Below are 25,103 nucleotides of genomic sequence, written 5' to 3'. Positions count from 1 at the left end.
TAACCCCGCCTCACCAGTGTGGCCTTCCTGCCTTTGGAGATGCTTTTCCCCTGAATAAGGTTCACAGTCACAACACCTTTATCTGGGATAAGTGTACCAGTAAGTTGGTTGGATAAGCATTGGTATATCAACAGTTTGGTTGGATAAACATTGCTTCTTTGTTTTTAGCAAATAACCAATTTATATTTTAATCTTAAACTCCTGACTCTTTGGTGTGTTGAAATATGCAACCATGGTGAGGAATAACTTTAAAACATTTTTTTTTCAGAGCAAGGCAACACTTCCTTTCATTTTTTATTCAAAAAGGCCCTGGTGGCAGGAATATAGTGTAAAAATCATTGGAAAAACTAAAAGGCATTGTTACATATTGGAATATACACTTTGTACAAAAAAAATTACACATCACGAGCAGTTCTTTCGTTTTGTTTGAGGTTCATCTGCAGAAGGTGAGGTCTCAATAATTCATAGGTCCCGGGATCTGAACATTGAGACCCCCGTAGTCCAACATGTACATCGGCCATTGCTGCAGGGACAAAACCAGAAGAAAAAGGCATTAGAAATGGTCTATCCAGAGGAAGGAATTTAAACAATCCAACACAGAGCAACTTCTGCCCTGAGTGAAGACTCTGCACATAGCTACCTCTAAGGAAGCCTTGGTTGTTAATGGGTCGCTTAGAGATTGGCTGAAAAATCATTCCAGATTTTTTTTTAAAAAATCACATGTTATTAAATAAACCTGGGATTGCTTAAAATAGCTCCCTCCCCAGAATTAATCAATTGAACTATCATATTCTGCCCTGTTTATTTATTTAATCTATATGGCCACCTATTTTACAGATGTGGCTCTGTCTAACATCATGTTAAAAAAATACCAAAAAAAAAACCCTAATATCAATGACACGTGAAAAACGTACAATCATTACTGGTAAGAAACTCAACAACTCTCTCAATAATATAACATCAAGCCATGTTGACGCAGTGGTTAGAATGCAGTATTGCAGGCTAATTCACTCCTCACTGCCAGCAGTTCGATCCTAACCAGCTCAAGGTTGACTCCCACCCATCCACCCCCGAGGTCAAACACAACCCTCAATGAAATCGAGTTTGACACCCTTGGTTTAGACAATATACAGTAATTCAGGCACAGACCGATGCCTTCCACCCTCAAAACTAAGCTGCAGTGGTGTGATTATATTTACCACAAGTGAGATCTGATTGGTTGATGAGGTGGACTCTAGATTTGACGAGGAGGAGGATGACGACGATGACGAGGAGGAAGAGACAGAATTCCCTTCTGAGATCCTCTTCCGCTTCCGTTTAGGAACGATGCTGTTGTTTTCTAGTGGCATTCAAAGGAGAACAAGAGTTTTCACTGGGGTGATTCTTCTTCTCCGTCTCTAATGTCTTCTCCATCAATGTAATGGACAAGTCTCCAGAACATTAGCTATGGAGAAGTGGCATGCTAGAGCAGGAGTTCCCTCTCCTTTATTTCAAACCATACAGTAGTGGCCAAAATTGTGGAAAACTTTTGGGAAAAGTGTATTTTTGAGGTTTGATGGCTAATAACACCACTTTTTTTTTGGGAGTCTCAAGATAATCATGTTCCACTGCTGGAATGGCCTGGGAATAGCCCAGACCTTAACCTAATTGAAAATCTATGGAGCCAACTAAAGAAACTTGTTAGTAAGAAGCAACCCAGCAATAAAACCCAATTAATAGAAACCATCATTCAATCTTGGTTTCACATTATAACAGCTGCAGAACTAAAAGACTTGGTTCACTCTAACACAGTGGTTCTCAACCTGTGGGTCGCGACCCCTTTGGAGGTCAAACGACCCTTTCACAGGGGTCACCTAAGGCCATCGGAAAACACATATTTTCAATGGGTTTAGGAATAATTTTATGGTTGGGGGTCACCACAACATGAGGAACTGTATTAAAGGGTCGCGGCATTAGGAAGGTTGAGAACCACTGCTCTAACGGAAGACATTGTAAGGCTGCAATTCATGCTAAAGGTTGCTCAACTAAGTATTAACTGACATGGTGATAGTTTTTGTATATCTCGTTTTTTTCTACGTGTTTCATTTTTCTTCTTTATACTGTAACTGCTATTCTAATAGCAAGTTCTTCATAAAAGTTATTGCATTACATTCTTGATTAAAATATCTTTCCATTGATATATTATTTTATGGTACTACTCCAAAAAGAAAAGTGGTATTATTAGCTAGTTTTAGAAAATACACTTTTCCCAAAAGGTTTCCCCAATTTTGGCCACTACTGTACATTCCTCAGAGCAGCGACACAGTACTTAGATGTACTGTACCTTCTGGATACATGGAATTGCAGCTTCCAGAATTCATAAGTCATTTGGTTCAGGAATGATGGGAGCTGAACACTAGGTTGGAGACGGCCATCTGGGATGTTGGCCTCTACCACATAATGACTGCAAATATCTCAGACATCCCAGCTGCATATGCCAGTTGTCCCCAGGATGGTACTGGGCATTGCTCACTCCCACAACTTCTGCTGTGGGCTCATGGGAGTTGTAGTCCAATGCTTCTGAAAGCAAGAGGATTGGGAAAGCTGCCAAGAAGCTGCTCTCAGGCGACAGTCTCCCTAGAGCAGGGAGTTGTGGCTACCTGGTTTGTTTGTTTGTGGCTTACTGTATTGCTACGAGCTCAATACAGTTGCTCAATTATGGATTGTGCAAATCTAGAAAATGGATTTGGTCAGTAACCAAGTTAAGTAGCTTGGTTGAACTGAATTGTCAACGACCTACTACTGTCTCTCTGGCTGAGATGCACTTAACTTGGTTACTGGCTTAATCTGTTTTTGCACAATACATTAGACCAGGGTTCCCTAAACTTGGCAGCTTTAAGACTTGTGGACTTCAACTCCCAGAATTCTCCAGCCAGCTATTGAAGTCCACAAGTCTTAAAGCTGCCAAGTTTGAAGACCTCTGCATTAGACCATGAATTACCTGAATAAGTTGGGCTTCTGAAAAACGTAACTCACAAAAAAAAACAAAAAAAAAAACCTAACCAAGGTTGAAGCTAATTAAGCTTAGCAAATTCTGCAACCGCAACTGCTGTCTAATTCAATCTTCTTGCAAAGATCCACAAAAGGAAGGACTTGTTTCTCTTGGATACAAGCCTGTAATCTAAGAGTTAAAAATTCATTCTTGTCTTACCTGCCCTCCTCCCCTGCCCGGAGTTTTCCTTCCAAATTAAGCAGCCAACTTATGAACAATCATTCAAATTCGAAATGTTTCCACTCCTAAGGGTTGTCTGCCTTAGACATTAACCAGACATTAATGCAGAACAACTGTGTATCATTCCACGAGTATAACAAAAAAGGTTATAAACATATGGGCATATAAATATATGCCCATTGAAAATGGATTAAATCTCACAATCGAGTTCACACGATTAAAACACATCATTCAAGATGTGTCTCATGTGTTTCATTCCATCTTTTTGTTTGTTTGTTTCTTTCTTTTTCTTAAAAAAAATCAAGAGACAGTGGGCATCATGTCATGGTATTATGGGTGCCTTATGAACACGCAAGTCTTACATCATTCACCCTCATTTTAAGCAGATATGACTATTTTAGACATGCTGCAGAAATGAAATCGGTTATTTTCACTCCCCTTGCCCAGTCCAGGGTACTGGAGCTGCTTCCTTCTATGAATAACCCCCAGATCTTTAAATATCTCATTGAAAGCTTCCTGAAATGTGGACCAATCTTGGATAATTTAAAAAGAATCACAAGGTTCCTTTTGCATGGCTATGAAGAGGGACAAATCCCTTTTCAAAAGAGGCATTTTTTAAAAAAAATCTCCTATCTGCTTATTTTTCACCTTACCTGGTGGTTTGGCCTCAGGACCCACGTCTGCAAACGGCCTGCATGGAAAAAGAAAGATACAAATGAGAGGGCATTTAAAAATTAAGGTTGATACAATGCTTAAAAATATCTCCACCTCCTACCGGCTAACACTGAAGTTCCAGATGACAAACAGGAATGCCTGGAGGTTTGGAAGTTTGTATGAAACATTTTTTTCTAAATCAGAGTTACACAACCAGAAGTCTAATGATTATTAGCTCTAGTTCTCTTAATTTCATTCGGTTCCAGCATTGACTTCAAAAACTTTTGCAAGAGATTAGTTCAGATTTTGCCTGGGAGATCTGTGCCCATCCTCTCTGCCGGCTGGTTAAGACACAGAGGAGGGAGTCAGGAAGAGAGACAAAAGGATACCATAGAGAAAAAGGCTACAGGTAGTCCTCAATCTATGACCATTTGTTTAACAACAATTCAAAGTTATGACAATGCTGAAAAAAGTCCATCACAGCACCTCCACTATGTTCAAAATTCAAGTGCTTGGCAACCAGCATCTATTTATGACACCTGCCGTGTCCTGGGTTCACATCATCGCCATTTATCATTTTCCCAGGAGGCTTCTGACAAGCAAAGTCAATGAGGGAAGCCAGATTTATTTAATGACCATGTGATCCTCTTAATGACCACAGCCATAAAATCAGGATGATTCCCTTAATGATTCCATAGCTCAATTACAATAGTCTTAATCCCAATTGTGATTTATAAATTGATAACTGTAGCCTGTACCCTGACTTGGGTTCATTCATTGATAATTTAGCCCCATCTACCGTGTGGCTGCAAAAAAAATATATACCTCTTGTCCAAAAAAGTTGGCCAAACATCGTCTATAAAAAAACCTCCGAATAATTCTAAAAATGTCATGCATTTGAAATTAAGCTAGGTTAACAAACTACAATTTTGCATCATACTACAAATCATACTACATCTTAACACCTTAATAGGTTAAGATAGTGTCTGGGTTTTCTACATGTTAGTCAAATCTAGTATGCTGTGCAAATCTAACTATTAAATACCCAGCAAGAGCAGACAGTAGAATCAATGACCTGCAGAGGAGATGGGTTCAAGCACTGACCAGACAAAGATATGTCAGTGAGCTTGGTTGTTTTCTCACAGACGTTTCATTACCAAACTAGGTAACTAGTACTAGGACTAGCACTGATGGCGTTACATAGTTTGGGTAATGAAACATCTCAGGGGTGGGATGCTGGGGGTTCGCAGGGGTTCGGAAGAACCTCTAGCTAAGATTCTGTGCAGTTCGGAGAACCCCCAAATCCCACTCCTGGCTGGCCCCGCTCACCCCGCCCTGCCCCTCCCAGGAGTCCCTACGTGGCCTGTTTTGGATGCAGGTAAGTGCAAGGCACGGACGGAGGCTCGGGGAGGGCAAAAAACGGGCCTACCAGAAGTTTGGGAAAAACTTTCTCTCCAGAGGGCCTCCAGAGCCTGGGGAGGCCATTTTCGCCCTCCCAGAGGCTCAAGGAAAGCCTCTGGAGCCTGGGGAGGACAAAAATGCCCCCCCCCTGCTGTGGTGCAGGAGGCCGACTAGGCCACGTCCACCATGGCCACGCCCATCCAGCAACTGGGCAGAGAACCCCTTCCTAAAATTTTTGCAAATTTTTGAAAGTTTTGAAACATCTGCAAGAAAACCACCAAGTTCAGAGAGCACCCAGGACCCCTCATGTCAACCGTGAGCTACAAATATTCTCCTTTAAAAGTATGTCAGGGACACTTTAGTTTGGGTTGTTGCATTAAACAGAAGATTGGTCTTTGGGCGGCGGTGGGAGGGGAGAGAATGGTTCCCTCCAACTCTAACATTCTGTGTGAGAGAGACACTATTTGGGTAGCTTGGGTTAGCCTGGATAGCCCTAGCATTGGTAATATGCTGGTTCCAGATTGAGATTACAATATTGAAACTGAAAAGAGTTTTAAGGAGCAGGTTATGGAAATAGACCTCAGATCAATCTTTGGAGAGCCAATAATGTTGCTCTATACCAAGGGTCTCCAACCTTGTCAACTTTAAGACCTGTGGACTTCAACTCTCAGAGTTCCTCAGCCAGCAAGTTGAAGTCCACAAGTCTTAAAATTGCCAAGGTTGGAGGCCCCTGCTCTATACTATGCTACACTGAGCTAGATAGATAAATGGTCTGCTGATATAAAGACAGATTTAAATATTACATTTCTTTCTTTTGCTAATGGTTCTGATTTTTTGGGGGGTGGGGGTGGGGTGGGAAGGTTGATCCAATGATCAACCAATTGTGTTGTTACATTTTAATGCCAGCAGAGGGCACTGTGACCTTACAGATGGATTAAAACAGCATAGAAATACCATTGCAATAAGTAAATATATAAAATTAAAAGGAAAGGTTGGGAACGGAATCCTACTGGAGCTGGCTAGTAATTGCCATCCGGATCCGGTCACGTGCTTTCAGAATCTTCTCTAGCCGATGGATGTCGTAAGTATTGGGATTCCGAAACGGGATATCATCTGGCAAACCGGTCACTTCGATGGCATCAGGTGTGTCCCTGATCAGTTTGTAGGGTACCAGAACAGGTCGGTTCAGGCCTAAAGCTTCCCCTGAAACAAAAACAAAGAATTCCACTATCACATCACAAAACAGAGGAAACCCACCTTGTTTCTCAATCTTATTCGTAAATGTCTATGGAGATTCTCAGTCATCCAGCTCATGGTTCTTTACAGATTAGAGATTAACAGAGTTGGAAGGGACCTTATAGGTCATCTAGTCCAACCCCCCGCTCAAGCAGGAGACCCTACTTCTTCAGAGCTAAAGAAGCTTCTTGGATGAGAAGCGAAACGTCGTCAAACAAAAAGAAAAAAGCCGGATAGTCCGGTTGCCTCTTCCAAAAGCACCTTTGGGACAATCTTATTCATGGTTTCCAGAATTTAAACTACAGATACAGGTAGTCCTCGATTTACAACCGCAATGGAGCTCAAAATCTCTGTGGCTAAGCAGCACAGTTGTTAAACGAGTTGCAGCCCATTTTATGACCTTTCCGCTACAGTTAAACAAATCACTGTGATTGTTACGTGAATCATGCAGTTGTTAAGTGAATCTGGCTTCCCCCATTGACTTTCCTTGTCGGAAGCTGCTGGGAAGGATTACAAACGGTGATCGCATTACCCTGTGACAGTTGTTGTTAGTTGCGAAGTTGTGTCCAACCCAGGGGTGGGTTCTATTTACCTTTACTACCAGTTTGCAATGGGGCACATGCGCACAAGTGTTTTGATGACATCAGGGCCAGTGGGCGGAGCCTCCCGCCGGTTTTACTACCAGTTCTATAGAACCGGTGAGAACCGAGGGCAACCCACCACTGGTCCGACCCATCGCAACCCCATCGACAATATTCCTCCAGGCCTTCCTGTCCTCTACCATCCCCCGGAGACCATTTAATCTCATGCCAACTGCTTCAGTGACTCCATCCAGCCACCTCGTTCTCTGTCATCTCTTTCTTCTTTTGCCCTCAATTGTTCCCAGCATTAAGACTCTTCTCCAGGGAGTCCTTCCTTCTCATTAGGCGGCCAAAGTATTTCCGTTTCATCTTCAGGATCTGGCCTTCTAAAGAGCAGTCAGGGTTGATCTCCTCTACGATTGACCGGTTTGATTGCCTTGCAATCCAAGGGACTCGCAGGAGTCTTCTCCAGCACCAGAGTTCAAAGGCCTCAATTCTTTGATGTTCAGCCTTTCTTATGGTCCAACTTTCACAGCCATACATTGCAACTGGGAAAACCATAGCCTTGACTATATGCACTTTTATTGGCAGGGTGATCTCTCTGCTTTTTAGTAAGCTGTCTAGATTTGCCATAGTTTTCCTCCCCAAGAGCAAGCGTCTTTTAATTTCTTGGCTGCAGTCCCCATCTGAGGTGATCTCGGAGTCCAGGAAAATAAAATCTATCACTACCTCCATTTCTTCCCCATCTATTTGCCAAGAATTGAGAGGGCCAGGAGCCTGTGACAGTATAACTGTCATAAATACATGCCAGTTGCCAAGCACCTGACCAGGGGGATGCTGCAAACAGTCCTTAAGTGTGAAAACTGATCGTGTTACTTTTTTCAATGCTGTTGTAACTTCGGTCACTAAACAAATGTTGTAAGTTGAGGACTACCTGTACGCTGAACCCTAAACCAGGGGTGGGCAATTGTGGCTCTTTTACAACCTGTGGACTTCAACTCCCAGAATTCCTGAGACAGCTTGGCTGTCTCAGGAATTCTGGGAGTTGAAGTCCACAGGTTGTAAAAGAGCCACAATTGCCCACCCCTGCCCTAAACTAACAGAATAGGTTGGGTTTCCACAAAATGCTAAGCTGCAGATAACCATTGACCAAGTTTAGGACTATTAAAGTTAAATGGATGGTGCCAAACTAGGTCAGGGGTGTCAAACTCATGTCATCATGGCAGCGTCACGTGATGTATTGGAATTTTTTCCCTCCCCCTTCGCTAAACCAGGTGTGGGCGTGGCCAGTGTGTGACGCATTGGGCCCATGGGCCGGGAGTTTGACAGCCCTGCACTAGGTGGGATTCAAATAATTTAACAATCGGTTCTCTGCCCTAATGACCAGCTGGGTAGGTGTGGCTCGGTGGTCATGTGACTGTGTGGACGTGGCCAACTCAACGTCACTCACATCGATGAGTGCTTCGCCTTAGCTGTTACAATGTAATAAGGGTTAACCAGAGAGGCAATTTCTGTAAGGAGATCAATAAAGATTAGGCTAGAAACAATACCAGAATGTTTCCTTCCTGCCTTCCTTACAGGAAGTGGAAAAAAAACAAAATAAAATTTCTTCCAAAAACCGGTTCTCCGAACTGCTTAGAAAGTTAACAACCGGTTCTCCCGGATAGATGCGAACTGTCTGAATCCCACCATTGTCTTTAACTGAGCTGATTAAGCACATTGCCAAACACGGGATTTGAGAATTTTTGTCCCAGCATTTCAACAAGAATTATTTTTGGGAGGATGGAAGGCTTAAATCTGGCTTCTCCCCAAGAGTGTTTATAGAACACAACAAACCACTGAAAATGGCTGTTATTTACAGGTAGTCCTCGCTTAATGACCGCCTTGTTTGAAGCTACAAATGGTTACAAAACAAACCCTCAACTTTGCAACCAATCCTCGCATTCACAGCCACTGGAGTGCTGCACAGTCATGTAATCACGCGAGTTTTACAATCAACTTCCAACCAGCAGAATGAATAAAGAGTGTGGAAGTGAAATTGCAAGTCGGGGCCATGTGATGTCTTGCTTAACGACCATAGCGATTTGCTTTATAAAGGAAGTGGAAGTGATGTGATAGGTCCAGTGTGCTTTTTGCGATTTTTCACTTAGCAGCTGTCGCATTTAGCAACACAGTTGCCCATCCCAATTATGGTTGGTAAATGAGGACTACCTGTATATGCTGAGCTGTCATGGCGCAATGATTAGAATGCAGTACTGCAGGCTACTTCTGCTGATCACCAGCTGCCAGCAGTTTGGCAGATCGAATCTCACTAGGCTCAAGGTTGACTCAGCTTTCCATCCTTCCAAGGTGGGTAAAATGAGGATCCAGATTGTTGGGGGCAATAGGCTGACTCTGTAAACTGCTTAGAGAGGGCTGTAAAACACTATGAAGCGGTATATAAGTCCATATAAGTGCTATTGCTAAATGCTATTGCTATGATTTGCATCGTGACTTTTGATCATTGGGTTCAAGGTGGTGGTAATAGCTTTCCTCATCATTAGCTTTTGCATTAAGTCTCAAAAGAGCCCTGTGGAATAGATGAAGCTGATATGTAGCGACCAGTCAGCCCACGATAGGGATCAAGGAACCAGAAATTCAGATTGAGAGATTCTGCTTCTTTGCCTTTGAACCCTGGACCCAGAATTTCCAGCTGTTTTTTCACCACTGTCCCCCAAACCTACAAGACAAGTCAAGCCCTACGCTCAAAATAGAGCAACCTACCGTATTTTTCATTGAACAGCTCTTTCACTTGCTCTCGGAGAATCACCTTCTCACCCAACCTGTTTGCATCATCCTCATCTGCCAAGGAAGAAAAGGCCACCTGTTTAGTCACTTTTTCTCATGAGTATTCCGAGAGAACCAGAATGGTGAAGCAGAGATGATATTGGACCAAGACTGGGGAAATTCAAGTCTATTTTCACTCACAGAAAATTCACTGAATAAATTTGGGTCAATCATTCTTCCTCAGCCCTATCTATCTTATAGGGTTCTGGAGGTGAAAAATTGGGAGGAAAATACATCGCCGTTTTGTTCTCTAAGCGTCTTCAGGGATGGAGACGAACAGAATAGAATAGAATAGAATAGAATAGAATAGAATAGAATAGAATAGAATAGAATAGAATAGAATAGAATAGAATAGAATAGAATACTTTATTGACCAAGTGTGATTGGACACACAAGGAATTTGTCTTGGTGCATATGCTCTCAGTGTACATAAAAAGACAAGAATCATAAGGTACAACACTTAATGATACTCATAGGGAACAAATAAGCAATTGAGTCATACTAGGAAACAATCAATATAAATTGTAAGGATACAGCAATAAGTTACAGTCATACAGTCGTAAGTGGGAGGAGATGGGTGATAGGAATGATGAGAAGATTAATAGTAGTAGTAATGCAGACTTAGTGAATAGATTGAGTGTTGAGGGAATTATTTGTTTAGCAAAGTGATGGCGTTCGGGAAAAAACTGTTCTTGTGTCTAGTTGTTCTGGTGTGCAGTGCTCTATAGGGTCATTTTGAGGGTAGGAGTTATTTATAGGAGTTAATTATACAAAGCAGGTATTGCAGGAGGATTTTTTCTCCGATTCCTGTGCACTAAAAGCCAGCATACTGCTGTCAAAGACCAAGCATTCCACACCACCTGTTCAGATAGAAAATAATATTTGTAGCTTGGGGTTGAACTGTGGAGTCCTTGGTGCTCTCTGAGCTTGGTTGTTTTCATTACCAAACTTGGTAACACTATCAATGCTACCTGCTAGCGCTGATAATGTTACCTAGTTTGGTAATAAAAAGTCTGCAAGAAAACAACCAAGCTCACACGCAAACTGTCCCCAAGAGATTGCCTTATACCTTACGCCAAAGTTATCCAGTTCCTACAAAGACCAACCAGGTCTGTATGGGAAATCTTAAATCCGGCCTACGCATATTAACATCTTTATCTTTGGGTGATGAATGTATTCTTATAATATCCCAGAATTGGAGGGAAAAAATAAAACCAAGAAGGTTCAAGGCCCATTTTGGGTACCAGTTTCAGTACTTCCTCCTTGAACATTTTTTCCCCTTACCCTGCAAAAAAAGTATGGGGAGGCTAGAAAAAAAAAACAAGATGGCCAGGATAAAATCTAAACTGTATTTACTTTTTCCATTTAAGCTTATTTCAAGTCTAATGAATCATCAACTTAATTAAGAACAATTAATATGATTATTCCCAGGGTATTTCACACATTTCCTCTTCTGCTTTATTAAAAATTAAAATTCAGTGGCAACTTTCAGGCAATTTCTGGGGATTACATCACAGAATCCCTTACAGAAGGACTAAATTGTTTGATCCTGACTTCATTGCCCAACCAAAACTTTACTCAGTATGGAAAATCTACAGCTGGGGCTGGAAAGTCCAATTTTCTCCTTGAAGTCCTCCAGAAAACAAAAGCCCACCACCCCCCATTAGATCATTGGCTGTATTGCTGCCGTGCTCAAAAGACATGTAACTTCAGATACTTCTCTGTACTCCATGTGAAATCTTACCTGCTATTGTTAGTCCTCAACTTACAACCATTCATTTAGTGACCGTTCAAAATCCTAACGGCACTTGAAAAAAGTGACTTATGACTGTTTTTCACGCTTAACAACCGTTCTCGAACCCCATGGTCAGGTGATCAAAATTAGGATATTTGGCAACTGGCATGAACAGTATTTATGACGGTTGTAGTGTCCCGGGGTCATGTGGTCATGTTTTGCGACCTTTTGACAAGCAAAGTCAGTGGGGAAACCAGATTCACTTAACAACCCTGTTACTAACTTAACAACTGCAGTGATTAGCAAGAAATTGCTAACAGAAATTGGCAAGAAAGGTCGTAAAATGGGGCAAAATTTACTTAACAGAAGTCTCGCTTAGCAGTGGAAATTTGGAGCTCAACTGTGGTCATAAGTAGGGGACTCCCTGTATAGCTTATGCTCCTGAAATCTAGTCTTGTGCCTCAGGCAGCAGAGAAAAAGTGTTTGTTCTCATTTTTCATTTCTTTCCAGTGTGTTATCCTAGACCTAGGAGGAGGAAACATCAATGATAAGGGCTCCAACATATACTGCAAACAGCACAGATTAACTCCTGGTCACCCAGCAATGATGGCAAATATTTAATTAAAATTAACCGAAAAGGCTGTGCTTGTATCCTATGGAATTAGTGCCCCAGATGCAGGCGCATCTTTTCCACATCCAGTTCTGCCCACCCAGCCATTCTATGAGCAGTTTTAAAAAATGCTTGTACTTCTTTCGAGATGACGAGAGATGCCAGTTAGCAGCTTTCTGCTCTCCCAAAATAACTGCATCAAGAGGAGGTAGATTTGATCTGAGCCACAGTATTAAACAAAGGGAATACTGAAGCTCTTTTCTACCTGGTTTTTCCCCATCTAAAATCTTGTGTATTACAGGATGCAAAGAAAGAAAGAAAAATAAAACGGGCACTTGTATTATTCCCATAACAAAGAAACCAACACCTCTAAGTTATGGATCTTCTTAAAATAGAATGAATGAGCTGGAAGGGACCTTGGAGGTCTTCTAGCCCATCCCCCTGCTAAAGCAGGAGAACCTATACTTTTTCAGATAAGTGGCTGTCTAGACCAGTGATGGCTAACCTTTTTGCCATCACGTGACAGGAGCGGGGTGGGGGTGGAGTGGTGCATGTACATGCCCATACTCATAATTCTATGCGCCCTGCACCTGTGCATGCACATGCAACCTCCCCCGCGACCCCTGCTCCTGGCACGCAATGGCACAGTAGGTCTGTTTTTCTTTCTCCCCAGCCTCCAGAGCCTTTCTAGGATTCTGGGGAGGATGAAAACGGCCTTCCCCAGCCCTCCGGAGGCCCTCTGGAGAGGCCAGAAATGGCCCATTTGCCAACTTCCGGTCCCACCAGAAGTTGGCAAATGGGCCGTTTCTGGCCTCCGGAGGGCCTCTGGTGGGGATGGGGAAGGCCGTTTTCATCCTCCCCAGAATCCTAGAAAGGCTCTGGAGGCTGGGGAGAGAGAAAAATGGGCCTTCCCCACCCCACCCCCTGAGGTCCTCCGGAAGCAGGAAACAGCCTGTTTCCCTACTTCTGGTGGGACCAGAAGGCCCAAAAATCAGCTGGCCAGCGCACTCATGCGCGCCAGAACTGAGCTCACGTGCCCACTGATATGGTGTTGTGGCCCCGCCCTCTGAGCCTGTCCCATCGGAGGAAGAAAGCTCCGAGCATGAGGAGGAGGAGTCAGCCAGGCCTCCCTCTCCAGGCCCCTCCCCTCTGGCATTGTCTCAAGTGCTGGCCGAGGGAGAAGAGACAGCTGATTCGAATCAAAGTGATAATGAAACATCATTCCTGGACGCACGCCTCCGAAGGCGTGATAAACGTTTGCAGCAGCTTGGGAGGCGTGCTAGGGATTAGAACTGAGTCACTGGACCACACCCCAGAGACTATATAATAGAGGGTAGTGGTCAAAGGATCCTTGTGACGAACAAAGCAAACCTTGAATAGTCACTAAAGCCTCGTCCGGAGCTGCTGAGAGAAAGATTTAAAGTGTCGGACATTTGGACTCTTGAGTATTTTGTCTTTCTGGTTTACTTTGAAAATAAAGTCACTTGGCAGACGGTGTGTCTATCGCTGCCAAGTGGGAGATAAGAACTGGGTGCGTTCCAAAGTGTTTCCTTAACCCTCGACTGGCTGTGTGTGTGTGTGTGTGGGTACGGGGACAGATCATATGGCTATGTGTGCCACCTGTGGCACGCATGCCATAGGTTTGCCATCACGTGTCTAGACTCTTCTTAAAAACATCCAGTGGATGTTCTTCTTGCTCAAAGAGAAATTCAACAGCCCCTTTTTCCAGTTCTACCATCACATTACAAACTAAATCTTTAAACTCATTTTATCTTTGCAACAACTGAGATAGTGACCAACCCAAAATGACCAAGAAAGCTCTTTGGTCAAGGAAGGATTTGAAACTAGATTTTCCTGGTCTTAGTCTAATGCTTTAACTACTGTAATAATATTCTCCCTCGAGGTTCAAGCAGATGATTTTTCCACCGCAGCTTGAAAACGCCAGGGGATTAAAACCTGTTTTAGAAGCAATTCTAAATTTAGAAGAGATTTTAAAATTAAGAGGGGGGAGGAGGAGGAGGAGGAGGGATCATAAAACTAGAGAAAATCATAGAAAATGAAGAAGCTCAAGTGGGACTTTAATAATGAAAAAAAGACAAGATAATATATTACAATTCGTGCTGGATTATCAATGGGCACTCAAAGTCTGCCTAATTTTGCAGGCAATATAACAAAATTTAGCTACATTCAAACAGAGTACATCGTGCTGATCTGATTAACAGCAGTTGTATGTAAAAGAAAAAAGATTGGCAGTCCCCAGTTGTTTTAGCAAGTGAGGGGTTAAGAAGTGGGTCTGTGAGTCTTTATAGACAGTACAGTAAAGTAGGATGTGAGCAGGATGACAATGCAGATGGAGTCTAAGGACAACCTATTGTTGCTTTGGGCCCATGATGGGTCATGAATGGGATTCCACTTGATTTAAAAATGGGACACTCTCTATGGCAAGGAAGTGTTGCTGTACCGAAATGGGATAGTCTATAGCAGGAGTCTCCAACCTTGGCAACTTTAAGACTTGTGGACTTCAATTCCCAGAGTTCCTCAGCCAGCAAAGCTGACAAAGGGAATGCAGGATAAACATCTAAAACTGGGAATGTTCCTGAATTTCATACACTCAGGCCAGTTACAAACAATGAACCATCAATGTCAAATGTAGCCAAAAGTCAAAAATACTCAGAGTACATAAATATTACATATGGATTCTTGCAAGGATATGATTTCTAAGTTCATCACAATTGACCATCATATACAATGGGATGTAGAACATAGATTAAGAGGGACGCAAAGGACCTTGCAAGTCTAATCCAACCCCTTGTCAAGGAGGAGACCCTATACCATTTTAGATAAATGGTTGTCCATTCTCTTCTTGAAAACCTTCAGTGTTGTCCACAACTTCTGGAGGCAAACTATTCCACTGATCAATTGTTCCCACCGTCAGGAAATTTCTACTCAGTTGTAAATTGGATCTCTCTTTAATGATCTTCCACTTGTTACTTCTTGTCCTGCCCTCAGGTGCTTTGGAGTGTAAGTCGACACCTTATTCTCTGTGATAGCGTCTCAAATATTGGAAGACTGCTATCACGTCACCTCTAGTCCTTCTCTTGAAGGAGCCTGAGTGGCGTAGGAGGCTAATGCCTCCTAAGGCAGCATTTAACATCCAGCTGCCTGCAATTACTGCGAGTTCAATTCTCACCAGGCTCAAGGTCGACTCAGCCTTCCATCCTTTCTAAGGTGGGTAAATTGAGGACCCAGTTTGTGGGGGCAATAAGCTGACTTTGTATAAATATACAAAAGTATGAAGGCTATTGCTTAACGCATTGTAAGCCGCCCTGAGTCTCCGGAGACGGGCGGCATATAAATCAAATTAAAAAAAAAGGAATGTACAATCGTTCTCTTTTAATATGATACTGCTCCTAACCAACCGGGCAGTCATGCCTTCTTCCAGGGATTGTCATTTCCTTCCTGCCTAGTTTTCTACTCCTGTTCTGCAGCAACAAGCAATAAATCATTTCATGGCCATATTTTCTGACGTTTCTCCTTCTTTGTCTCACTTCCAAACATCAAGCTGCAGGGAATGATCAAATAAGTCTTCCCTGAGGTCCAAATTGAACTTTTGCATGAAATTAGCCTAAGGGCTGCCCAGAGCCCCAGCCAGATATCGCCAGCTTCTGCATGGTATCATTTCTCTTTGTTCTGGGCCTGTCAGGGCTTGATAAATGGAAATCCTTGTATGTTGTCCTTACTAATTAGTGCATTGCGACAAAGAGGAGGGGAGGAGAGAGAAATAATTGACGGGAGAGAGAAATAATTGATGGTTGCCGCCTCTAAAAGATCCTGGAGCACCAATCACCCAACTGGGTATGGGTTTTTGTTGTTGTTGTTGCTTTGTAATTTTTCAGATTGTGCTCAAGGCTTTCGAGATACATCAGCGTAGGTGCACAGACAGACTTTACCGCTGTGCTTTGTTCGTTTTCTGTATTTCATTCTGTATTTCACCTTGAAGCACACCAAGGTGTTGCAAGGTGAAACAATCGAGCCGACATAGCTTTGTGGCCACGAAAAAGAAAAAGAAATGAAAAGAGGCCAGGTTGCTTCGTGTTCTGACGTAGGCTTCCTTAGAAAGTATACAGCACAATCTTAGTCCCGGCAAACCTCTAAAGAATTATTGTCATTTCCAGTCTGAAAGGCTTCTCAAACAGTCTTTCAGGGGAATGTTTATAAACACCCACCTTATCTCCCTTGGAATGCTGCCAGAGAACTAATTGCCACATGCAGGGCAAGATCAAACTTAGCACAGTCAAACAGAACTTTTCCAAAGCTTTAACCAACCAGATGAACTAATTGCTTCCTGCAAAAGCTCACGTCCCATTTGCTTCTCTCTTATGTCTTATGGGGAGAGGCCAATCATCTCCAAGCCTTACTCCCAAGATGACCCTGTTTTCTTAATCGTTCTTGTCTTCTGGCAGCTCTGCACATGCGCACATTGGGAACAGGCTCCCGCTGTTCTTCTGCCTCGCTGATGTCAGACTCTGGAGGCAGCAAAGAACTACCAGATGGCCTTGGCCCCCTCTCTGCCTCCGACTCAGAGCCCTTGTCCGAGCCTTCCCCAGACTCCAGGACTGGCCCATGTTCCTCCCCAACCTCTTCACTGTCCAAATCTGCTGCCAGCTCTGCTGGCCGCTGGCGGGCTTCAACATTTCAATGTTAGCCCGACTTTCTCTAACTGGTGCCCTCCTGAGACTCTCAAAATCATCAGCCAATTCTCAGAATTGTTGATCCAGTTATAGGAAAGATGATTTTGCCCTTATTTAATCAAACATCTTATTTCTTCTCCCTGCTAAAGTAATACTGGGAATCCTTGACTTATGATTAATCATTTAGTGACCATTCAAAGTTACAATGGATCTCTTGAGGGGTTACTAATGACTCAGTTCTAAAATTCTGATAGCTATCCCACCCCCCACTCCCCAGTTATCACCAGTCCACATTTACTGCTGTTCGCAGAGTCCTGTAGTCACATGACTAGGTTTTACAACAGTTTTGCCAAACAGCAATATTTACTTCTGGTTTTCGGCGAAACTGGCCCAAAGTCAACCATTGGTTTGCTTATTGGCTACGGGGTTCACTTGACCACTGTAAAAAAGTTTATAAAATCAGATCAGTTACATAGGTGACTAGATTTACAATCACTCTAACGTATGATGGGCAGGAACCATGACGGCCGTAAATCAAGGATGACCTGAGGTATAAAGCATAGTAGGGCTCAGAGATGTCCACAGGGAGGGGTAAACAAAAGTCAAGATGGCAGCCACAGCCCTACAACTGAAGTCCAACTCTTTTTGCAGGGTCTTCAATCATGTGTTATGGCTGCCATCCTGAGTTAGACTCTTCTTCTCCCTTTCATCATGGGGGAGATAGGGAAGACGGCAAGAAGAGGGACATAAAATGCAGAATTGACTTCAGTGCCCCTGAAATCCTTAACCACAAGGAGGGCTTTCCCACAGAAAAGAGAGCAAACATCAAACTGAACAGGAAGTATGCACAAAGAAAGTTACCAACCAGAGCTACTACGTGAGTTGTGAAAAATGTCAATGTGGCACAATCGAACCCCTGCCTTTTGCCCTACACATACATTAAAAGGGGGAAAGGGCTTTGATTATGCCGTTACAGCCAATATCTTGACTTCTTCCACTCCTTCACAGGCCAATGCCTCTGCTACCAAAACATCTTGCTGAAGATTCGCTCTTTGGTCAAGAGAAGGTGCCTCCTTCCTCCCTGTACCAAATGATAAGAGATCCTAGCAGGTGTTGCTTCCCACCCTGGGAGCGTTGCAAATAAATAAAGGAGAAATATTTTTGCCCCATGATATTGATCAGTGATCACTGCTGCCCATGCTGTTGCATTTACTCACATCTATTGTACTGTTTCTTCTAAAGTAAAAGTGTCCACCTCTGGTAACTTTGAAGGGTTGTGGATTTCAACAATTTCCTGACCATGCATGCCGGCTTGGGGAATTCTGGGAGTTGAAGTCTACAAGTCTTAAAAGTTGCCAAGGTTGGATGCCCCTGTTGTAAAGGATTGTAATTTTCAGCCTTGCCAAGAACCTCTTCATATCGGTTTGGCCACATTTTCCCACCAGTGGCTGGCTCAGGAATTCTGGGAGTTGAAGTTCACACATCGTAAAAGGGCCCTAATTCTGCACCCCTGTTCTAAAGGATGCCAAACTGGAGAAATCTTGAGGTTAGGCTAACACCAGAGTAAAAGATACGATTTAAGTCTCTTTGGTTTTATTTTAAAGATTCAGAACAGTCAAAGAAAGGAAGTCAAGATGCGGCCTAATCAGGACTGGCTCACACAGTAGTAGGAAAACCATTTTTAAAGGCCTTTTCACCCTACAGTACTCCCAACAGCCTACCAATCGCTCTCCCTTCAGCATTGGCTTCAAAGTTGAGGAAAAGAATGAGGAAAGAGGATGTGTATAGCTAAACCTCTGTGAAACCTTCTTGAGTATTCCGAATTATTGCATATTTTCTTTTTTTTGCCAGACCTTCATCTGGACCTTACAGATACATAAAGAGAGTCTGAAATATACCATTCTTTTTGGAGTATAAGATACACTTTTTCCACCCCTAAAAGAGGGTGGAAATGTTGCTACATCTTATACACTGAATACAGCCATTTTTGGCCTCCCGAAACCCCACCCCGTGTGTCCCATTTTCGCCAAAAACAGGCTCATTTTTTGCAAAAATGGGGCGCGCAGAGGGTTTGGGATGCCTGCAGAGTGCTCCTGGGGGCTGGGGAAGGCAAAAACGGGATGTGTGGGGAGGTTGGGAGGCCTGCAGAGTGCTCCTGGGGGCCGGGGAGGGCAAAAACCGGACGCACGGAAGCCAAAAACTTTTTTCTTGTTTTCCTCTTTGAAATCTTGGTGTGTCTTATACTCCGGTTCGTCTTATAGTCCAAAAAATACGGTACAAATAACCTTAAATGGATCCCCAATAATCATATTACCACAGCAGCAATATAACACAATGTCCAGTCTGCTACCGTCTATTAGTGCCTCATCTAAGCAACATACCGTTCAAAGTGGCGTAAGCTTTTTCCAAGGTGGATATCCGTGTAGGGGCTACGTGATAAATCAGGGAAAGAAAAGAGAGAAGGGGCAATGAGTGAGTAGGGTTTTTGCTCTTTGCGCAAGCAAAAAAAAAAAAAGGTAGAAAATCAGCGTGCAATGTTGTGGCTAACACGCACACACACAAGCACAGATTCTGAAAAATTCTGGGATTGGGTCTAAACTACAAAGTTGAAGAGAAACTTGGGTTTAAGCAGATAAAGATTGATACAATAGAACCTCTGGTCACGAACACTTCTGACCATGACCAAATCGGGATTCACAAAATTTTTGAATCTGGTCATGAACGCATACTCGGGTGGCAATCAAACACGGCCGCGGCTGATTTCCCCTTCTGTGCCATTTTTTTTTTGTAAGCGCCAAACAATAGCAACCTTGTGTGGCCGCTGCATTAATTTTGGTTAGGTTCAGATCACAACCAAATCGGGTTGCAACCAAAGTTATGGAACAAATTATGGTCATGACCAGAGGTTCTACTGTATGGCAGAGGCACAATACATCCGCTAGCTTCTTTGATGCTACTGGGGTCTTGCTCTAAATGAAATTTTCTAAAGAACTGGGGACTAACTTGGATACAGAATGTCCTGATATCTCTCTTTAAAGTCAGAGTTGGCAACCCCACCTAGCACCCCATTTGTGCCACAGTACCCAAATATATATTTTCTTAGTCTTTTAATTACGTCGGGGTGAAGTTAGGGCAACTGAATGGAGCGGAGTGTTTACCGGCCGGATGCCCTTCCTGTCACCAATGCAGAGTTCGCAGCAGATAATTAGTTATTCATTGTGCCCAGAGAGAGAAATATCTGCTGCTATCTAGGATCAAACTCACAGCCTCCTGTTTGTGAGGTGAGAGCTCCATCTCTAGGCCACTGCACCACTCCCCACAGCACCCAGATTGCACTCTTGAAATACAATCCAAAATGGCCAAATTATGATAGCTTCACTTCTACCTGTTTTGTTGGTTTGGGGATAATGGGAAGGGAAGAGGAAGACTCACCTAGCAAAGAACTTCTATCCACACCCTTAAACATATCCACAAAACACCAAAATTTTGGCCACACCTTTTCTCAATTTAGAACATCACAAGATGGCTTCCTCCAGCATTTTGGAAAATCAAGAGACTGAGTTATGCTCTCCCCCACACCTACCCATTCCCAAGTTAGAGTTTCCCAAATCAACAGGCATGGCAGAGATCCTAGAGAGCTATAGTTAGTCAAAACAAGTAACACAAAGCTTAATGGACCAATGACTAGATTGTGAACAATTCTCAGTATTTTTAGGAAAGAGCTGGCAGGGACAGGGGAAGGCTAAGGAAAGAGGAAAGTGGAAGGGAAATGGAATGGAAAGGGAAGGACAGGGGAAAAAGAAAGGGAAGGGGAAAAGAACAGGGGTGAGATTCAAAAATTTTTACTACCGGTTCTGTGGGCGTGGCTTGGTGGGCGTGGCAGGGGAAGGATACTGTAAAATCTCCATTCCCACCCCACTCCAGGGGAAGGATATTGTAAAATCTCCATTCCCTCCCTACTCCAGGGGAAGGATACTGCAAACTCCCCATTTCCTCCCGATCAACTGGGACTAGAAAATGGATGGGAGCGGGGCCAGTCAGAGGTGATATTTACCGGTTCTCCGAACTACTCAAAATTTCCGCTACCAGTTCTCTAGAATTGGTCAGAACCTACTGAATACCACCTCTGGAAGAGAAGGAAAATGGGAAGGGGAAGGAAATGGGAAGGAGACGGGAAAGGGAAAGGGGAAGGAAGGGGAAGGGAAGGTGAAAGAGAAGCAGAGGGGGAGGGGGAGGAAATGTAGAGGGAAAGGGGAGGAGGAAGGGAAGCAGATGTATAACTTTCTCATGGAAATCTATTGTTATAAAAATTCTTTAGTCTTTCTTCATTGCGAACAATGACACAATATTAATGGGTGTGCATACTGTAGGGGTATATGCCATTGAGGATTTTTTAAAACCCTGTTTTTTGCATAAACCAAGGGTCTGATTAGCACATCACAGAGCCAATGTCTCAGTTCGCATTATGCTCGCTCCCAAAATAACCGACCCCATTACGATTTAACATTACCATATGATGCGATCCAGACCGCTGTGGAACTATTTCCTTTTTTAAATTCTTAATACACTTTTCTTCTGCTATGCAGTGGGGGGGTGGGGGGGGCAGTAGCAGTAACCACAGGGAGCTTACAAATGGAAAAGGAAGGACCCTGCCTGAATTTCCTGCAAAACTCTGTTAACAAAACAAAGAGTTTCCTTATTTAAAGAGCTTTGCTTTACAGCAGAGATGGGGGACTATGGCCCTTTTATGACTTGTGGACTTCAACTCCCAGAATTCCTGAGCCAGCTGGCTCAGGAATTCTGGGAGTTGAAGTCCACAAGTCATAAAATAGGCCATAGTTCCCCATCTCTGCCTTACAGTATTCTTTAATAATCCCGACAAGCTGCTTCATTACAAAGAACGACCACAATTGAGCCCAACATTTCTGTTGCTAAGTGGGACATTTATTAAGTGTGGTTTTTGTTTTTTGTTTTTGTTTTTTTAATTTGATTTATATGCCGCCCTTCTCCGGAGACTCAGGGTGGCTTATAATGCGTTAAGCAACAGCCTTCATACTTTTGTATATTTATACAAAGTCAGCCCCATTTATGACCTTTCTTGCCACTTCTGTTGAGTGAATCGCTGCCGTTGTCACAGTAACTAACATGGTCGTTAAGTGAATCTGGCTTCCTCATTGACTTTGCTGGTCAGAAGGTCGCAAAAGGTAATCACGTGACCCTGGGACCACGGCAACCATCAAGAATAAGAGTTAGTTGCCAAGCGTCTGAATTTTGATCACATGACCATGGGGATGCTGCAATGGTCGTAAGTGTGAAAAACAGTCGTACGTCACTTTTCGCAGTGCTGTTGTAAACTTTGGTGACTAAATGAACTGTTGTAAGTCGAGGATTATCTGTATCAAAGTTAGGGTTATATATCCTGGTTTGAAGGGAGTAACATCAGCATGTCTGATCACCCTATGCATAGCAGGTCATTCAGCCTGCAGCCTTAAAACGAACAAAATCCATGGATCAACAGAGCCTCAATGGAAATGTATAGTAATTACACAACTAAGTGAATGTTGTGTTTAAACAAGAAATAGGGTAGCAGTTACATTAATTTCTATCCCTTGCTCTCCGATTCTAGAGCAGGGGTGTCAAACTGAATTTCTTTTGAGGGCCAGATCAGCATTGTAGTTCTCCTCTGAGGGACAGCCGGGGGGAGACGGGGAGACGGGACAAACGCCTCCTGCAGCACCTTGCCGGCCAAAACGTCCTGCAGCACCCTGCCGGCCAAAATGGGGCGGGGGGGGCCCCTCACACACACACACACCATTTTGGCTGGCAGAGTACTGCAGGAAGCCATCTAGGCCAAAAATGGGGTGTGTGGGGGGCCTCTTGTGGTCCCCCATGCCCCATTTTAGCTGTCAGAGGCACCGCAGGCTGGTTCTTTGCTACTTCCAGGCTGTCCCCGTGGGCCAGATTTAAGCACCCCACGGACTGGATCCAGCCCACGGGCCTTGAGTTTGACACCCTTGTTCTACAGCAAGGTTCCACACCAGACTGATAATTGTGTCCTGCTATACGACAGCACAACCAATCCAGGGAGACATGGCCATATGTCTTAATCAAACCCACCATGAACAAATTCTGGTAACCCTTTTATCATTAGGGACTAATGATATACAGTATAGTGATAAGTAGTCTAGGATACAAGGTAAAGGTAAAGGTTCCCCTTGCACATATGTGCTAGTCGTTCCTGACTCCAGGGGACGGTGCTCATCTCCGTTTCAAAGCTGAAGAGCCAGCGCTGTCCAAAGACGTCTCTGTGGTCATGTGGCCGGCATGACTAAACACCAAAGGTGCACAGAACGCTGTTACCTTCCCATCAAAAGTGGTCCCTATTCTTCTACTTGCATTTTTATGTGCTTTTGAACTGCTAGGTTGGCAGAAGCTGGGACAAGTAATGGGAGCGCACCCCGTTATGCAGCACTAGGGATTCGAACCGCTGAACTGCCAACATTTTGATCGACAAGCTCAGTGTCTTAGCCACTGAGCTATCACATCCCTTGTTACACCGCGTCTCTAGGATACAAAGATACCCATAAAAGTGAAACCACATTTCCTTCATAAACTGCCCTGTTAAATTGCCAAAGGATGGCAAAACACAATTAGCATTTTATTGCTAGGACTTTAAGCACTTACCAGGTTTAGGAATGAGTCCTTGAAAAGGCCTGAAAAAGAAAAAAACATACTGTTGATTATGAAACAGAAGTAGACTTTAAATCGGCCTTTGCGTCAAATATTAGGGTCTCAAAAAATTGTGTATTATAAATATTGACACACAAAAAAGAGGATCTGGTGTTAGTTGATAAGAAATAATTGAGAAATGCAGGCAGAGTAGGCACCTCTGTTACAGCAGAGAGAATCAACCTAAAGAGCCCAATCTTTCTTTTAAGAAAAGTCTAAAATTGCAAGAAACCAATTCAGACCATCAAAGAGAGTGAATGTTTGCTCATTCAAGAGTTGGTTGTGAAGACAGAGAAGGAGAGAAAAAGAAGCAGGTGTATCTTTTATTTCCAGCCCTGGTTCAGCCCCATCCAGGGCTAGCATGGAACCAATAAAGTAATGTACGCTGTATCCCTCAATAAAACAGAAGTACCCTGTTATGGGCATCTGTAAGAAGCCACAATGACATCATGGCATCTTCATGCAAATGATGCCAATGACTTTGCATCATTTTGTACATCATGGCATCATTGACATAACTCACTTTTCCTTATTAAGCCCTATATAGACCAACTTCATCTCCTGGACTGATTTATCAGATTAAGTAAATGTTGCATGTAAAATGGCTTGCTTCCAGAAGTTATGGATGCTCCATCACTGGAGGTTTTCAAGAAGAGATTGGACAACCATTTTGTCTCAAATGGAACAGGGGGTTGGACTAGAAGACCTCCAAGGTCCCCTCCAACTCTCTTATTCTGCTAAGATAATGCCTTCCTTTCAGAAATATTTTTTAAAGAGCTATTTTGCTACCACTGAAAACAAGTTGTCTCAGTTTTGTTTTGCCTTTGTTTTTTCTTGAGGTGTCCATTTTGGATAGAATTCCCTCCTCTATGCTAAATCTAATTTTCTTTCATGCACATTACCAAGCGGGAGCTCATAATTTCATATCACAGGGCATAACATATTTAATAGCAGGTTTAAAATTCAAACATCAACATTTTCAGTAAAATAGGATCTAGGATAATAAGTGATAGGAAAAAAACATATATGTCATCTAAACATGGGGTTGTACAAATCAGCTAACATCTCACCCTAAGCCATTTTAATATATGGTTTTTAAGTAATCCACCGTGTCCAGATTGACACATAGTGCTAAGTCACAGGTTAAGATTTTCAAACCACAAAAGTTGGAAGCCAAGCCAAAAGTAAGGAAACCATATTAAGGCTCTAGAAAATGTTTGAATGTACGGCTGGGCTAAAAGCTTATGCAAATCATTGAGAATTTTGTAGGAAAAAGATCCAATTAAGACGTCTAATGCCTATGAACCAAGAGCCCAGAAAGTCACGGGGGATCAGAAAACAGAGCTAAGTTTAACTAATCAATCTGACTTCTGCAACACTACAACACTGATGCATTTTTCAGCTGTTTTGGTTTTACACACCACATTTA

At 43.1% G+C, this 25,103-nt stretch overlaps 1 protein-coding gene across 7 annotated transcripts in view; it reads right to left on the bottom strand.

Moving 5' to 3' along the window:
• Positions 1-420: 420 nt before the first annotated feature.
• GTF2IRD1 (GTF2I repeat domain containing 1) overlaps positions 421-25,103 on the bottom strand; it is a 147,041-nt gene continuing 122,358 nt past the window's right edge. For 4 of the 7 annotated variants that reach the window (XM_087889386.1, XM_087889388.1, XM_034420831.3 and 1 more), the window contains 6 exons: positions 23,630-23,658; positions 9,847-9,924; positions 6,277-6,469; positions 3,865-3,902; positions 1,200-1,339; positions 421-523 (listed from right to left, as the gene is read on the bottom strand). In XM_087889386.1, coding sequence (XP_087745512.1) covers positions 455-523; positions 1,200-1,339; positions 3,865-3,902; positions 6,277-6,469; positions 9,847-9,924; positions 23,630-23,658 — 547 coding nt within the window. In that variant the 3' untranslated portion in view covers positions 421-454. Of the gene's footprint in view, positions 524-1,199; positions 1,340-3,864; positions 3,903-6,276; positions 6,470-9,846; positions 9,925-19,326; positions 19,375-23,629; positions 23,659-25,103 lie in introns of all 7 variants that reach the window. The other 3 variants (XM_034420832.3, XM_034420830.3, XM_034420833.3) reach the window with 1 other exon arrangement.

The sequence above is a fragment of the Pantherophis guttatus genome, chromosome 1, assembly GCF_059756535.1.
Source record: "Pantherophis guttatus breed Tessera chromosome 1, ASM5975653v1, whole genome shotgun sequence".
NCBI classification, from domain to species: Eukaryota; Metazoa; Chordata; class Lepidosauria; order Squamata; family Colubridae; genus Pantherophis; species Pantherophis guttatus.
This window is presented reverse-complemented; position numbering and strand designations above follow the sequence as displayed.